The 12,856-nt window shown below is 47.4% G+C and overlaps 6 protein-coding genes across 6 annotated transcripts; 4 read left to right on the top strand and 2 right to left on the bottom strand.

Annotated features, from left to right (window-relative positions):
• Positions 1 to 5: 5 nt before the first annotated feature.
• On the top strand, positions 6 to 2,681 carry LOC117569901 (zinc finger protein 236). Its single transcript, XM_034251282.2, has 4 exons — positions 6 to 305; positions 375 to 1,507; positions 1,582 to 1,834; positions 1,902 to 2,681. Exons 1-4 carry the CDS (start codon positions 144 to 146, stop codon positions 2,121 to 2,123), a joined length of 1,770 nt encoding a protein of 589 aa, XP_034107173.1. The 5' UTR covers positions 6 to 143; the 3' UTR covers positions 2,124 to 2,681.
• LOC117569810 (PHD finger protein 12) lies at positions 2,666 to 6,169 on the bottom strand. The gene is given in 6 exon segments (XM_034251166.2): positions 2,666 to 3,104; positions 3,221 to 4,800; positions 4,881 to 5,283; positions 5,285 to 5,602; positions 5,664 to 5,854; positions 6,008 to 6,169. Coding segments are annotated over 6 exon segments (2,727 nt in total). The 5' UTR covers positions 6,056 to 6,169; the 3' UTR covers positions 2,666 to 2,917.
• A 97-nt stretch (positions 6,170 to 6,266) lies between these two features.
• Positions 6,267 to 6,927, top strand: LOC117570135 (uncharacterized). Its single transcript, XM_034251639.2, has one exon. It carries the CDS (start codon positions 6,404 to 6,406, stop codon positions 6,848 to 6,850), a length of 447 nt encoding a protein of 148 aa, XP_034107530.1. The 5' UTR covers positions 6,267 to 6,403; the 3' UTR covers positions 6,851 to 6,927.
• Positions 6,928 to 7,152: 225 nt separating this feature from the next.
• Positions 7,153 to 8,586, top strand: LOC117570055 (uncharacterized). The gene is made up of 2 exons (XM_034251522.2): positions 7,153 to 7,651; positions 7,871 to 8,586. Exons 1-2 carry the CDS (start codon positions 7,323 to 7,325, stop codon positions 8,484 to 8,486), a joined length of 945 nt encoding a protein of 314 aa, XP_034107413.1. The 5' UTR covers positions 7,153 to 7,322; the 3' UTR covers positions 8,487 to 8,586.
• Positions 8,408 to 10,347, bottom strand: LOC117569981 (mitochondrial ribonuclease P catalytic subunit). Its single transcript, XM_034251402.2, has 2 exons — positions 9,002 to 10,347; positions 8,408 to 8,940 (listed from the first exon to the last, which is right to left on the bottom strand). Exons 1-2 carry the CDS (start codon positions 10,258 to 10,260, stop codon positions 8,598 to 8,600), a joined length of 1,602 nt encoding a protein of 533 aa, XP_034107293.1. The 5' UTR covers positions 10,261 to 10,347; the 3' UTR covers positions 8,408 to 8,597.
• Positions 10,348 to 10,729: 382 nt separating this feature from the next.
• Positions 10,730 to 11,843, top strand: LOC117564086 (DNL-type zinc finger protein). Its single transcript, XM_034242720.2, has one exon. It carries the CDS (start codon positions 10,936 to 10,938, stop codon positions 11,509 to 11,511), a length of 576 nt encoding a protein of 191 aa, XP_034098611.1. The 5' UTR covers positions 10,730 to 10,935; the 3' UTR covers positions 11,512 to 11,843.
• The last annotated feature ends 1,013 nt before the right edge of the window (positions 11,844 to 12,856 follow it).

The following is a 12,856-nucleotide window of genomic DNA, read 5'->3' as shown; positions in this document are numbered from 1 at the left end:
ATATGCTGAGCAGCAACAACGACATCGATTGCTCTGCCAGCACTAGATCCCATCCGCAACTTTGGAAATAAATACAATAAATTGAAAATAAATATCAGAAAAGCAGTGCTAATGTTGCCCGATTTGAAGTGACGCCGAACGCAATGATTTGTCGCTTGTGCTTGAACACATTAGACGAGCAGAATGCCGTGCTGCTGTTCGCTGCCGCCGACAACGAGAGCAACGACAACAGCAACAACGACAACAATTCAACAATGCCGGAAAACTATTTGGTTCAATTGATATCGACGCATTTGTATCTCTGTGTAAGTGTGAATTACAATCAGATCTTAGTTGTATCCCCTATCTAACCTCAAGCTCATACTCATACGCAGCTGTCCCGCGACGATGCCATTTCCACGTCCATTTGCACCGAATGCTGCGCCCAACTGGAGAGCTTTCATAACTTTTGGAAGCTAGTAGAGCACAAGCAAACGACGCTTTGCAGTCAGTTCCTCGAGATCGACTGCGATGTCAACTGGTCGGAGGATGTTGGTGGCGATGTCGAGCTGCAAACATCAGTCATCATGGATTTCAAGCAGGAGCCAGGCACGGAAGCAGAACCTGAACTTGATGTCGATGCAGATGAGTTCAAGGCGGCGGTAGCTGCAGCGGCGGCCGCGGCTCACAAGTTTCCATGCATGTTTTGCGACAAGTCCTTCAAGATGAGACGCTATCTGGAGGAGCATGTGGCAACACACACCGGAGATCGACCAATTGCCTGCGCCTATTGCAACACAGCGTTCCGCTGTCGATCCAACATGTATACGCATGTGAAAACTAAACACACGACGCAATGGCAAAAGGCGCGTGCCGAACGCGATGCGGCCAAGATCAGCAGCAGCAACAATAACATTCAAGTCCAAAGAAGTGTCAATGGCGATGCCGATAAGTTTGCCGATTCGGCAATGCTGGTGACCAATGAACTGGATTTGAGCGAATTACGAATACCGATTCCCAATGCGTCGGCATCAGCTCTAATGCCGACAGCGCCAGTCTCAGCAATGCCAGCCCCCGCTTCACCATCCCCTGAGTGCAATCCAGACAACATTGTCATTGTGAAAAGCGAACCAATGGAGGCAATCAACCTAACAGTGGGTAAGACTTCATCGCCGCCCGTTAAGCGCTTGACGCGCGCCAGTCGCCGCAAAACGCATTCACCCAAAAAAGTGCAGCACACGGAGCGCAACCACAGCGCAAGTGAGGACAGCAGCAATGATGCAACAACAACAGTTGATTTGCATGGGAAACGCCTGAAGACTGAGCAGATGCAGCAGCAGCAACTGACGACGTGCAAGGAGAACGAATTGATGCTGGCCAACTATAATGCTGTGGCGGCCGTTGTGGCAGCGCAACAACAACAAAGTCTCATGCAGCAGCAGGAGCAGCTGCTTAGTGCAATGGCGGCCGTTAACAGCACCAGCAGCACAGCAGTCGCTGCAGCTGCAGTGTTAAGCATCCAAAGCAGGTGTGTTTAACGCTTTAATCGAAAATAACCGGAAAACGACTTGAAAACTAAATGATGATTGCTTTTTTTCGTAGCATGACAGCCGCTGCTGCAGCAACTGAGCCGTATACGTGCAACATTTGTGGCCAGTGTCTGCGCAATCAGCGGGCACTCAACAATCACCTACACAATAAGCACAGCGGCACGCCGACGTCCAGCGCAATTCTGGAGCTGCCCATTTGCGGCAGCTGTGGCGAGCTGTCCGGTCGCAATCATCGCTGTCTCAGCAAAGCCAAATACGCCTGCGATGTGTGCGGTAAATCATTCAAAATGAAGCGATACCTGGAGGTAAATAATGCTGCTCTCAATTCTAAATCCCTTTTACGAATTGAATATTTATTTATTGTTCATTCAGGAACACTTTGCCACGCATACGGGCGTCAAGTTGCACACCTGCGCGTTTTGTCCCACGGAATTTCGTTCCAAATCGAATATGTATCATCACACGAAGCGGAAGCACAAACTCGAATGGGAACGTTCGCGTGCCAGCCGCAATGCAGCCAAGATAGCCAGTCAGCAGCAGCATCAAGTGGACGCGAACGTGAAGGAGCCATCAGTCAATGATACAGCATCCTAGTGCACGAATGAATCTCGTCGTGGAGGAGCAGGCACCATTATATAATCAATAGTTCACTTTTTGTAGCCGTACTTATTACTTAATGCAATATGCGCATTCTCTAATTGTATTTCTGGGCTAATCGGAGCAGCCCACATGTTGTACATATATAACTTATATACACTACCTACCCCAACTTCTCCTACTCCCCGTTTATGCCTTACCCATTTAGATGTAAAGCACCGCTTAATCTCCTTTTTCTCCCTTTCTTTCTCTTTCTCTCTCTAGCTCACACACATAAGCACTCTCTTTGCTAGTTTGATTTAAAATTCGGAGTAATCTTATTGTACACATTTTTGCCTAATTTAATTAATTTATTGGTTTTTATACACACATACAGAAAATATGAAAAATATTCAAATGAAATATTCCAATTTTATTTGTTATGCTCTTTTTATTTGTAATTAATGTATTGTATATCTACAGACGAATGAGAAAGAAACGGGGATTTAAATGTGGATGATACCTTTAGAAATTAAAAAATATGTAATAAAAAAATGTTCAATATAACTCAAAATAGTAATGTTGGTTCGCATTCGCTCTTTCTCACTCGCTCACGCTTGCTCTCTCTCTTCAATTGACGCCAGGCGTTCTGAGAGCGCGTCCTTAACTCTATGGGCAGGAGGGGACTGGGTATGTTGGAATTTTACATTCCTCTGGTTTGTGTGGAGATGCCGCTGATTGTGCCGCATTCACTGAGATTGGTGCTTTCTGCTTCGATTCCTAAGTTCCGCTGCTCCTGCTTCCTTCTGCATTCACTTGGCATTGCTGACTCGCAAATTCATCACATCGATTGGCGGCACAGAGAAAACAAAAGCTAGGCACCCGAAGCGCAACAGGCTACCATGGGCAAGCACTGCGGATCCCTCCCAGGCGCCAGGCACGATTGGAGCATTGGGTGCAATTTGGCAGCGGCAGGCTGGTTTTAAAATTGGTGCCAACCTGCAGAGTGAACAAAATTGCATTGCAGTTAGAGTGATAATGCACTGCTATAAGTTATCGATAACATGCACACACACATTTGGTGGCATTTTTGAAAATATTTGACAGATGCTTACTTGTTATGCGTTTCCCTTTTGGGCTCATACTGGCGCTGAATGTTTCGCCGCTTGTCAAGCAGATCATCGACACGCCGCTTGAGCTCCGCATCATCGGCACGCATCCGCTTGCCGCCATGCGTTGGCGCATACTCCGTTAAATCGCATATGTACAACTGGCCATTGACCTCGGTGCCAAACTCAGAGTAATTGATCAACTCAAACGATTTGGAGAACTCGTCATAAAAGATGATGGCATGCTGCGGCGATATGCGTGCACAATATCCAATCGCCGACAGGTCAACAGTTTCGGTGTGGGCCAACGTTGTCGACGGCGTATAGTGTCCGCCGTAGCCAATGTAAAGGGATCGATAGCGCATAAACAGCGACTGCTCCAACCCCAGTGGACTGAACCAGCGGCTGTCCTCCAGCATATCGCCCAGTGGCGTCAGAACTGCACGCGCTCGCACTTTGCACTGCAGGAGCTTTAGCTGAAGCCGCGTGGCCAGCTCATAGGCCTTCTCTGTGTCGCTGCGCTGGCGCGGCACATAATTCTCGGCAGCGGCATCAGCGGCCGCAATGGCAGCGGCTGTGGCGAGCGCTGGATGCAGCGCCATCATGGGATCTTCGTCGGCACCATTGCTGTTCTTTTGTGCCAGTATTGAGGATGTTTCGCTGGTGAAGAGCAGCGAGAAGCGACGCATATCCTCTGGCGCCAGATCGCCTTGCAGTGCTGTACACTGTGGATTGCCATTCGCGGTGGTTGTCGTCATCGTCGCCGTCGCCAACTGACGCAAACGTCGCGCTGCTGTTCGATTCTTGTACTGGGTAACAATCTCGGGATGCTCGACGACTAGCTGCTGCAAGCGTTGATGGGCCAACTGCTTAATGATGTCAACGTCCAGATGACACAGATCGGCGTCAATGATACCCGCTGATGATGATGCCTTGCAATCATCTTCATCCTCCTCGTAACTCAGATCCAGATTGCTGCAATTATTTTTGGGTTTTTGTGTCGGCTCTAGAGCAACTGTAGTTTGCATTGGGCAATCATTCTGATCGCTAGTCGCGTGCTCATCCGCTTCCGTCTTGTTGTCAGCTGCATTGACTGTGACAGGAGCAGCAACATTTCCATTACTTTGAACATCAGCATCAGCGTCGGCATCAGCATCGCTGTCGCTTAAATTTGCATCGCCATCCAAGTCCACATTGCTGCCATATTCACGTTGTATCTCGCGAAATTTGGCACGTGCGCAGCGCAATGCTTCCAGATCCTTGAGCAGCGATTCAGTGACGCTTTCCTTCGAGATATCCTCCACAGTCGTGGGCAATTGTTTGCGACGCTTGACGCGATCATAGCGCAGCGTTTGGCGCATCGATGGCAACAGCGCTGGCGGATGCTCGTAATGATAGCGCACTATGGATGGGACCTCTATATGGGCACGACTGCGCATATCTAGCTTGACGCGGAACGGCGGATGCTGGGTGTTGACACGGCGAAAGAACTCCATTTTGACATTTTCATGGTCCAGCGGCTGATGGAAGCGATTCCACAAGCGCACGCGCTCCGTCGCTGAAATGCTGTTGGTCATGTTGGCATCCTAAACGTATACGAAATACTTGCAATTAACACGGGAGTGCATTTACTACTTGCTCTCTGATCTAGTGAAGTGGAACTTACAATAAAATTCTCGACATGATTGGGGCACATCCACAGGCCAGCGGGCAAGGCGGTCAACGGCGGATCGAGGCAATCCTGATGATAATACAGCGGACAATAGTCACACGATATGAGCGGCGCTCGCTTGCAGCTGCGTGTACAATAGAAGCAGGTTTTGGCGGGCAATGGGACCAGCCCTTGGGAGTCCAATTCGAATGGCTTCGAGTTGCGTCGCTGATTGCCAGGTTTGGTGCGATGTCCCCCGTTGCCATGTCCACCGTTGCCAGTGCCTCCCCCACCGCCACTGGCGGCGCCACCACCTTGTGGTTGTTGCACTGGCTGCACTTTGCCATTGCCCGGGAACTGTGTGTGCAGCTCCAACTCCGGTGGCAACGAGAATTGCTGCGGATTCAGCATGCTTGCGGCGTATGACGTCGTCCAATGGCGTCGGTTTCTTATTGGGATCGAGGGCACGCTGTATGGCCAGCGGCATCTTGGACAGCAGCTTCTCGGTGCTGTTGCGTTCGCTGTTGCTGCGCTTGCGTAAGTTGCGGATCTTGAGCGGAATGGACTCTAGTTCACCGGATGACGGCGTATTGGCGCGCGATCCGCTGCCTGCCGATGGCACTCGCTCCACGGAGCTGGCTTTGGAGGAGCAGGCCGGCTGCGACACTTTGGCCATGCGACAACTGTGACACAACCACTGGCCACTTGGTATGTCCTCCTCATTTAATGGTGGATCACTGTGAATGACAGATAAGACAAGTTAAGGCCGCACATCAATTGGACGGTCTAGACACTTACTGGCATTGCAGATGAAAGCTTGATGGGCAGCGATCGCAGCACAATAGATTGCCGCCTTCCTCACAGGCATCACACAAATCATGGTTATGTCCGCGTCCTGGACGCCTATAATATGGATGCTTTGTGTTGCCGCTTCGCTGCACCAGTTTCTCGTCCTCGTTCGGCGGCGGCTTGATCAATATCTTAATTTGCTACATGGGTGAGGTGGGAAGGGAAAGCACAGTTCAATTCAACTCATTATGTGTCTGTTTCTGTATCTGCTGAAATCTGCGGAATCTCTCTGATTCTCTGCATCCCGAATGTGAAGCTGAGAAAATGCGAGATAGTAGGCGGTTGATACGCACCTCCATTATGCTCAGCGAACCAATTGGATCCTGGTCAGCCTTTGACATCTTGCTAGCGTTTTTTCGTTTTCTCCTTTTCTCGTTAACACACCAACCAAATTTGTTTTAGCTTGAAGTTGGAACCAAAACCAATCACAGCGTTGTATTTGTCGCAGTGTGACCGCACATCCCATTTTAAAACATACCGCAAACGGGGCTCAGTATTTTGCAATCGTGATAAGGGGCACACTTTTAAGCTGCTTTCACTGTTGATATTTGTTGAATCGATAAACGACCACACTCGGTGAAGAACATATAAACACAACAAAACATACCTGCTGCGCATATATTTGGCAATTAATTGAAATTATATTAAAAAGGCAAATTCGTTGCAAAGAAGCAGTGTTAACGCTAGCAATGTTTTCGATATTTGGCAAACGCAAGCCAGCCGAGACACCTACTGAGGAGGCTATACAGGGCCCATCGGATGCGCCCAGACAAAGCAATGGTGATGATTTCATATTTGTGGAACGCAAAACTGATACCGAACCCATCTCCTCTCCCATTGGCGGTGTCAGCGGCATGATGTATCCACCCATGCCACAATCAGCATTTGGGCCCATGCCATACCCGCCAGCACCCGCGCTGGGCCCCAAACCAGGTGCAGCACAAAATGTACCAGTAAACTATCTTCAAGACATACCATTTGAGCTGTCGCCCCAGTTATCGAGTAAGGATGGTTTTAATGGTACACAGTCGCAAATCGATCACATTTTGGCGCTCTTGACTCGTCAAATGTCTATTGATGGCCTTGCAGATGAATACACCTTCAGCCTGGAGCGTTCGGTGCAAAACGAGTGTTAACTGCATTGAATAAATGTAAATCTAATTATACATACACTTTATAACATATTATAGAATAAATTTAGACCTGTTGCGAATGACCAGTTACTTTCATTCAGTTTCAGTTCTTTCATGGCACCTCTTTCAGAGCGATAGGCAATCTTTACTTTCTGATTACTATGTACCATTAGCTTTGGCTGCTCAACAACAGATGCCGCCAGAATCATTTTCATATTTACAATTTGGGATTTGTTATTCGAAATCTAAGTTGCCTTTGCCTTTTCAACTTATACTGCCTAAAGTCAAGCTAACGAAGAGCTCAGTATTAATTTGTCGTTCGACGTAGAAAGTTAAAATTTCCTGTTCTCTCTCATAGTTTATTATAAATCCATAAAGATCCAAATAATTTTTTTTCATTCGAATCGTATAAGTTGTTTTTCCGGTTGTATATAAAATTTTAAGTGGTTGAAACGTAAGGCGCGTTGAAATTGCAATGGCCAGCTCAAATGTGTCCGATTGGGATGAGGCGCTGCCCACATCATCGACCGAAGAGGAGGAGGAAGAGGATCCCGACTACTGCAGCCCGGAGAATCGCAAGAAGCGGCAGGAGGAAAATGTCTCCAAGTTGCAGTCATATGTGCGACGCATGGCCTACCAGCCGGCCCTGCCGCCCAAGGCACGTGCCTATGATGTGGCACTGTCGCAGCCCAAGCGTCTCACCTTGGAGGCCAATTACGAACAGTTCAAGGACTATTATGATCCCAAGCTACGTGCGAAGCGCATTAAGCGCATGCTGGGCAAATATAATGCAATCACCACTGAGTAAGTGTTTAGAATTGGTTCGTGTCTTCGATACGATAAAGAAATCCATTTGTGTCTTAGTTTAACTAAATTAAATGTACGTTCTTGTGATTATTAAACAGTTTGAATGGTGTTCTTTAAAAAAAAGTACATACATAGGTGCTTGATCAATTTAAACCTATTTTCTATTTGCTCGCTCCAAATCAAATGCAATTAGTAATTGGGACTATTCCATTTTAGGCAACTCGAGGATGTGCTCAAGAGCACAAAACGAAAGGAGCGCCGAAAGGAGGATTTCCTGAAGCGCAAGCAAGAGCTCTACTACAACATGCTCACCAAGATGGAGCGCCAGTGTCGCACCCAGTATCTTAATGTGCTGATCAAGAAGTTTGCCAAGTTCATCGCCCATCTGGCAACAACAATGCGAATACCGCCACAACTGGTCGATCCATATGCACGCATGCAACGCGGCATCTTCTGCAACATACTGTTGGCTATTGGGGTGCAGCCCACATCGCAATCGGCCATTTACTATACCAGTCAGGATGCCATCGAGTACGATGTGTGCCATCGCTTGGCCCATGCGTTGCTCAGTCTGATCATTAAGGCGCTGGACACGGCCGCCACAACCGAGTCTGCCAATGATCTCACCAAATCAGCAGCAGGAACGACTTCAGCAGCAGCTCCTTCAACGCAATCGCAATCCGCTGATATGGACTTTAAGATGGACAACTACATAAAAGAGCGTCTGATGTGCGCCGCCAAGAAGAAGATACGAAATGAGCAGCGTCGCAAGAGATTGTCCACATTCAACTACGATGCCTTCCACAAGTGTTCGCGCCTCGACTGCGAGTGAATCCAAATCCCTTTCCTTATCATTTTTGTTTTTTCTTTTTAGTTTTCCGCATTTTTTTCTCCCAACAATAACAAGCAAAACAGCAAATGTAAAATCCAAATCAGTGCATATTTAGTTGGTAGCAGCAAGCTTGACGCAGAGCCATCTTTGTGGCACCTCAAAGCGATCGCTGGGATTGGCCGTGTAGCTCTCAATGCATGGCACATGCCACACACCCTTGTCCAGCTTATGGGTGCTAAGCAGATACCGTATCGGCTCCTTTACCACGATCTTTCCCATAGGCTGCGTTTGGGTAGCTAGTGAATATTGATGCTCCTGTTGCCAGCGACGAAACGTGGACTTCAACTCGTTGCCCAACAGAAAGGCGTGACTGCGCATCAGATCACGCGAGAAGAAGTCTGTGTCCTGGCCACTGTGCAGTGTAGCGTATAGCAAGAACGGATCGTCTTGAGAGCTGCAAGACAACGGAAGGGATTAATGGATAAATTCGTAGGAAACATGGGGCAAACACTTGCATATTGCTGGTGAGGAAGACGCAGGCATTGCTTTGGATGTATTGCATGGCCGGCTTTGACCAACTGCGCATATGCTGTCGGCCCAGCACCAAGACACGCTTCCGTCGCTCCTTGAAATACCGCACTACGGTGGCCAAGAGTTGTGCCAGCTGTGTTGGCGGCTTCTTGTTGCCCGTGGAATAGGCAACGTTCAACCCATCGATGACACAATCGTAGGGCGCCGTTTGCTCCACATAGCGCTTGAAGCGCTCCACTTCAGCAGGCGTTGACTTCTGGAATATGTCGTTGCGTATGAGCACCTTGTCCAGAAACGCATCGCGCAGACTGGCAAACTCCGCCTCACTGATGGCCACATGTTCCAAGTGTTGTTGGCAGGCGGCACATTTCCCCAGGCGCTCCAAATGCGTCGACGTTACCTGCAGCTGCTGCGGCATCTGCTGGGCGAGATTGAGCAGCTGTTGCGCCACCTTATCAGTGATGAGAATGTTGTGCTTGCCCAGAAAATGCAATAGTCGATCCACCTGGAGCGCGAAGCCTGCCACATCGCGTGCACTGCTTTCAAGCTGCGCCACATACACTTCGCATTTGGGCAGCTTGCGCTGCTCTAGCATCTCCTCCAGCAATCGCCAAGCGAGCTCCGGCTGCGAGCAGGTGAACGCCTTGGCAGCCACGGCGCTGTACGCCGACACAGTGGGTGTGCTTGTCACCTTCATCATCTGTAGAAAGTGCACAGCACGTTGCCAATGCTCCGTGGTGGCCACCAGACCATAAATCAAATTTTCACAGCTGCTGGCGTCGAGGATCTCATGGCTGCCTTGCAGCCTATCACAGATCTGCATAATCTCAGACTGCTCCTTATCGCTGAGCATACGCAGCTGGTGGGCAGAATGGTAAACGCGCAACAGGCGGCCTAATGTCGCGGCATTGGGTTCGATTTCGCTAGTCTCTAGATAGCGCAGATAGCTCTTAGCTAGCGGCAACTGTTCGCCGCTGGCGCACATGCCCAGTATGACGGCATCGACATTATGTGCGCTGATATATTTATTCCTGCCACTCAGTACACTCCTCACGTGCTGCCATTCCGCGTTGCTAAGAGCTTCGCTTCTCGCGAAATATTCAGACTTTAGTTGCTCTAGCTGATCCGATTGCACGGCGCCTAGTTGGGGGCGTCGCTTGTGCGCGCTGGCAAGGAATCGATGTGGTGGCAATCCTCTGATGCAGCTGTGCTGAAGCTGGCATAGTAAGCGTAATTTGTACATAACTATGGCATTTGTTTTGCTATTTTCTCACTTGTTGCCGGTTCGGTTGGGCAATCGATTACCGATTGGTTTGTCGGCGACTAATTCGATAGCTGTCAATTTGTGATCGTTTTTACACATAAAAATGACGCTAAATGTTTATTTGCATTTTAATGGCATTATCGGCATTTTAATTGTGACACATACATATTTTACAATAAAAAGGGGACTAGGGAACAAAAATGTTGATGCTATTTACATGCGTACTATCAAAAATGAATTATTCAATATTTCAGAATACACATTAAATTGTTATTAAACATGATTTTACTTAATAATATTACTTAATTATATTAATATATGTACATATGTATAATATTGTAAGTCGATAACAATTGTTCCCAAACAACTCAACATGTTGAATAGTTTGCGTTTGCTTGTTCCAGTTCAATTGAACTAAGTTTCGAGTTAAACAGTTCACATGAACAGTGAACAGTGTTGTCGGTGGCTGGAGTGAACTGCGTACAACGTAGTTGTAAACACACAATATTTTTTGTTTGTTAGTAAGTTCCCAAAAATTCGCACGTGTGGTTCAATTTTGTTGTGTGTGTTCGAGTGCACTTGCAACAGAAACAAACGCACATATACATACATCCGTAACCCAAGATCCGATCATCGTTATTATGCCGATGTAAAATGAATGCATTGCGTAATATATTCACGTCGCGTACGCTAAACTATCTCCGTCAAAATGGCCAGAACGCCATCATCAATGCTACACAGCAGCCGGCGACGGTGCCGCTGCCCGATGCCGATGCGGAGCAAGCGCTGAAGGATGCGCTGCGTACTCCACCGCTCTCAATACCACGCTCCATACTCGATGCTTGTCGCTTCACGGCCATTCCGGCTATTGGCGGAAATGCGGGCGGAGCAGCTAAGCCATCGGGCTCGTTGTCGCCCACAACGTTGAAGCGTTTTCGACGCATGCAACGCCGCATGGAACTGGTGTATCTGTGTAAGCTGTGCAACACACGCAATACGAAAATCATCAGCGAGGAGGCGTTTACCAGTGGGGTCGTCATCTTGCAGTGCGATGGTTGTGCCGTCGATCATCTGATCAAGGATAATCTCGGACTTTTCGCCAACGAAGACAACAATAGCACCAGCACCGGCAGCAGCGGCAGCAGCAGCATGGACATTGAGCAATTGCTGGCGAAGCGGAATGCGCGCGTGCGGATCATCAAAGTGAATGAGCATGGCGAACTCATTTAGTGTTTCCATCTAGTCAGTCGAGGATTTTGTAATTGACTGGTAACGGGTAACGGGTGACTGGTGATAATAATCGTGGCCGTGGCAGTGACGCAGTGTCGTCGTGTCACGAAGCAAAGCCCAGCACTTGGAGCAGTCAGAAAATCCCCACAACAATGCTTAACTCTTGTTTTGGTTTTGTTTTTGTATATAATACACATTGTATGAGAGCCGTTGGCTAAATATATAAAAATTTGTTAATGCTGGTCAAACCTGCCCATGAGTAAAATTAAAAAATAAATATGTAAATAAAAAAAATCGCAAAAAAAGCAAATCGAACAACAACAATAATCGAATCATCGACTTTCATTTATTGCAATCTTATCGGTTCATTCAGCCCGAATTCTGATTAATGTGTTTACCAGCATTTGGAAATTCGTGGTATCGCTAAAAATAAGCCCAACAGACATTGACAGAGAACTTTATGCGTATCGTCAAATGCGAAACGAGCACGCGCCAATCACATTGCCATTTTCTGTTTCATATCTACATACATACATAGGTGCTGTAGCTATGGCTGTTTATTTGCCAAACACACACACACACCCTTCCATTCGAGCATACAGTGTACGTCGATTATGTGCAACGACGGTCGGGCAGAAACATAATATATGAGCATATACACATGTATAAAAAAAAGTTCAATATGTTTCTTTTCGCAGAAAGCGAATACTTGCAGCATGCAAATTGGAACACTTGAAATGCATTCGATCGATTGTAAGCTGCCAACTAGCCCTAGCATTTTAATTGATTGGCAGTAAGTGATTTAGTTTGCATGCACTTATAGCGAGTGTTGACTGTGGCAAAAACAGATCTTTCTACGTATGTTGCGTACGTAGTATCTCTATCTCTAGAGCGTGCCAGAACGCAAAAACAACGAGTCATTCTGAGTGGCATGGGTTGTGTTGGGAGGTGCTGCTTGCTTCGCTAATCAAAAATGTTGGCAAAATATACATACATATGTATGTACATATACACACTCAAAGTCCGATAATATTTAGATTTGCTAATTACCCAGACGGCAGACGCAAATGAATAACAACAAAATTTAGTCACTTCTGATTGACGTGCTTGTGCGAAACGTAGCCTAAAACAAATACTAAATGGCTGGATCGTAGGTAAAACTGGAAGCAAGCAGTGCACTCTGCCCTGCTTTCGTGCAAATTAGGCCGTGCACTGCTTTGCAAGCCTGATCAACTTGACATTCATTAACGTGAGAGCGTAGCCTAGTTGAGTCTAGACATTTCAAATAAACATCAAACGAGCGTATTAAATGCTATCTCCAATGCTTTCGTCATCTTTATCAACA

The sequence above is a fragment of the Drosophila albomicans genome, chromosome X (assembly GCF_009650485.2).
Source record: "Drosophila albomicans strain 15112-1751.03 chromosome X, ASM965048v2, whole genome shotgun sequence".
NCBI lineage: Eukaryota > Metazoa > Arthropoda > Insecta > Diptera > Drosophilidae > Drosophila > Drosophila albomicans.
The sequence above is the reverse complement of the archived record's forward strand: the minus strand, read 5'-3'. Positions and strand labels throughout refer to the sequence as shown.